This window comes from Taudactylus pleione, unplaced genomic scaffold (genome assembly GCF_031769625.1).
Source record: "Taudactylus pleione unplaced genomic scaffold, aTauple2 ptg000268l, whole genome shotgun sequence".
NCBI classification, from domain to species: domain Eukaryota; kingdom Metazoa; phylum Chordata; class Amphibia; order Anura; family Myobatrachidae; genus Taudactylus; species Taudactylus pleione.
In genome coordinates, this window is record NW_028284670.1 from 1,804,567 (window position 1) to 1,808,422 (window position 3,856).

At 36.4% G+C, this 3,856-nt stretch overlaps 1 protein-coding gene across 1 annotated transcript; it reads left to right on the top strand.

Annotated features, from left to right (window-relative positions):
• The first annotated feature begins 537 nt into the window (after window positions 1–537).
• LOC148513839 (olfactory receptor 11A1-like) lies at window positions 538–1,464 on the top strand. Its single transcript, XM_088481268.1, has one exon. It carries the CDS (start codon window positions 538–540, stop codon window positions 1,462–1,464), a length of 927 nt encoding a protein of 308 aa, XP_088337394.1.
• Window positions 1,465–3,856: the final 2,392 nt, after the last annotated feature.

Genomic DNA, 3,856 nt, shown 5'->3' on the forward strand with positions numbered 1-3,856 from the left:
TTTGGAGGATGCTGTTGATGTTATTTTTATTTATTATTTATTTAAACAAAATCCATACCGAACATTGGGACTGCAATTGTTAGGTTTTGAATGGAGAAGAACATACATGGATACAGTATGAGAAGTGCAAAAAAAGTTTATTTAGGCCAAATTTTATGCCAACATTGCAAAAATTAGTGATACTAAAGAGATGGGAGGTTTTTTTTTTATGTGATATTAACGGATACCTCCTAAGGAACTCGAGGTTTCCCTTTACACATTGGTGGGGTTGGAGATGCTGGTCCTAATAATATAAATACAGTCAATACTCATAAATTTTGGCATTGTATAGCTTCCATTTACACAGATACACATATGGCACATTATAAATAGATTCAACAGTAAATTATTTTCTAACTGGTAATGAATGAGAGCTCTCTGACAACATGACCTGCCAACCTACAGTATCTCAAATATCGGGTCATTATAATCATATTGTGGAAGTAACTCATGGCTATAATATAACATCTGAACTGTTTATATACCAGAAAACTCACAATGAGTAAAGAAAACCACACAGTCTTTGAATTCGTACTATTGGGATTCCCACAAATTAATGGCATTAATGTTGTAATCGTATTTCTACTGATATTGATTGTTTACATTATGACACTCATACTAAATTCGATAATTATCATATTGGTTTCGACCAGACAACAACTATATTTCCCCATGTACTTCTTCCTCCAGCAATTATCTTTAAATGAAATTGTGTTCCTGACTGTTATCATCCCTAACATGCTACATGTTATATGGCTGGAAGGAGCGACCATCTCTATCATTGGATGTATAACTCAGTCTTATCTCTACGTGGCAATTGGGTGCTCAGAGTGTCACCTCCTTGCAGTCATGTCTTATGACCGATACCTGGCCATATGCAACCCTCTGCGTTATAGCACCATCATGAACATAAGACTTCAGCGTTCCCTGGTTATCTATTGCTGGGTGTTTGGCTTTCTGCTCACCCAGATAACTCTTAATTTTCTTTGTCAACTTGAGTTCTGTGGACCCAACGTCATTGACCATTTTTTTTGTGACCTTGCTCCTTTTGTTGGACTTTCCTGCTCTTATACTGATGCACTACAGTTAGAGATTTTCATTGTTGCTGTCCCTATAATGGTCATCCCATTTGTCTTAGTTGTCATTAGTTACATCTGTGTATTTACAACTATTCTTGGGATCTCCTCTAAAACAGGCAGGAAGAAAACTTTCTCCACCTGCAGCTCCCACCTCTCCATTGTGACCTTGTACTATGGAACCTTGATCACTATTTACTTGGTTCCAGCTTCTGGAAACTCCTTGACAATAAACAAGGTGATCTCTCTTGTGTACATTGTTGCAACACCATTGTTTAACCCAATCATATACAGCTTGAGGAATCAAGAGATGAGAGTTATCATGGGGAATTTACTTAGCATTAAGTGAAAACTACTGTTCAAAAATGGACTTAAAAATATATCAGAAGGTAGTCGATTTTCAGCTTATTTCTACAATAGTATTACAGTATGTGATCTATTAAAAATATATTTAATAATCAGTGATAGCATCATAAGAACTCTTTAAAAAGTATTATTTGGCATCAATAGATTATAGATCATCTGAAAAGTAAATATTAAATGAGCTGCAGAGGGCTTTGCTGATTTCTATGTGCATGTATGTTTTTTCACTCATCTTCAGTATGAAATATCCATTATCTGTAAAAGTTTAAGATTCAATGTGTCATCTATTAGGAACAATTATAAAGATTGTTAAGAAATTGTTGGATGTTGGCTTCAAACTTGTTAATCAAAATACAAGTAGATTGCTTTTAGGGATTTATTTTATATTTGAAATTAGTAAAATACTATAACTAATTTTGTATATATAATAAATATTAAAAAACATCAGTTCTAACTGTATTTATAGTACCAGCCTTTGTGGAGCTTTCCATACACTGAGGTACAGTTTTGACGAGTTTTATCATACTCAAAGAGTTTAAAACTAATTACGTATGAATAAATGGTCCTCCGGCCAATCAGCTCCTAACTGTAATTTTTCAAACAGATGACAGTTAGCAGATGATTATTAGATCACTATTTATCATACATAATGAGTTTTAAAACTCATTGAAGGCATCATTTGTCAACAAGTTTTATCATTCACGAGTGAGAAAACTTGTTGCGTATGATAATGGTGCTCCGGCAAATCAGCTCCCAACTGTCATCTGTTTGAAAAATGACAGTTGGTAGCTGATTGGCTTGAGAACTTTTAATCATATGCAACAAGTTTTAGCACTCATTGTGAATGATAAAACTCATTGATAAATGAGCCCCTTTGTCTGGGTAATGTTGTGAAAACTCTCTGTCTTATAGGAAAGGTTTCTAGGACTCTATTTTAGGTTCATGACATTAAAGGTCTGATTCAGAGACAGATGCAACTAAAGCTGAGGTTGTCATGCATATGCAAATGCTCCTACCCAGCTCTTCCCTTGTGTTCATCTGTGCATTCTGTATAAATGTGCAAGGACTGAGTCACCCACTTAGAGTGACAATGGATACTGTACTACTGCTTGGTGCACCTTCAGACACCATCACTGGTCACACCATCAAAAATGTGCACCCTATGGCAGATGCAAACTGTCCATCTGAATATGGCTTCCTATGTGAGCAATTAAGCATCTGTGCAGGCAACCACTTCAGAGATATAATCCCATAACACACTGAAAAGCTGGACCATCTCTCTGCACCTGAAGCGCTACCGCCCATTTACGGCCATGAACTACCAACATATTTTCAAAGTACAGTAATTCTCCGTGTGTATTTCTGAAATCACAAGTATGACTCTGTATGAATACAATCAGGCCACATGCATGGTGCAGCAGACACATGTGCAGTAAAAAAATTCCCTGCCTGTGAACATCATCATTGTGGCCAACTAAGTATCCAGCCCTAAACCTCTATTCCATAGGAAAATCCACACTGTCTTCAACTGCTTTGGGTAATTTCTTAATTGTGATATCTGGGTCATTTAGCTGAGGTGGCTTATTTAAAGGAGATAATTACTGGTAAGGCAAGGGGTCAGGGTGGATCCAAATGACCCACTGGATTTAATGATCTGATCGAAATGATGTTGCCACAGATCTTCTTGCTCATGAACTTTCTACATCAAGTGTCCAATTTTTGAGACCACCTGGTCTACATGACATTTGTCTGCTCTGAGATCACAAACAAACCCATCTAGATCATCAAGATTTCATGGTGGTGTCCATGCGATATTACAGAATCTTAGAATCTTAGGGCTAGTGATTTTGGGAAGTAACTCTGCACTAGGTTTACAGTTTACACAGTAGGTTAGAAAATGTTTTTATTTCTAGTAAGATATCCCCAGTTAGACAATTATAATTTGAATGTATATTTTTCTCTATGAGGGTGCTGCCAAAGACAATGAAATGACACTGGTACAAGAGAAGAAGAAAAAGGATTGTCTTTTTTCACGCCATGAAAAAAGACAATCCTTTTTCTTCTTCTCTTGCACCAATATTACAGAATCTGTAGATGCTGAGAGTCTTTGCACGTTCACAAGAACGGATGTACACCAAGGAAGGACTTTGTATTTGTAATGACATTTGCATAAAGTCATAATCACACCGGCTCCAAAAGATGCATTTGTGTCCACCACTGACCCAGCACTCATGTGTGTTTTTTTTTTTTACTGGAGGAAATTATGTAAAAACTATCCAACTTTATGAACAGAACTGATACATACAGTAACAAGGACCACAAAGAAAAGTAAACAGGACCTGGTAAAGTAACGTGGAAGATGTTGCAGAGTATGCATA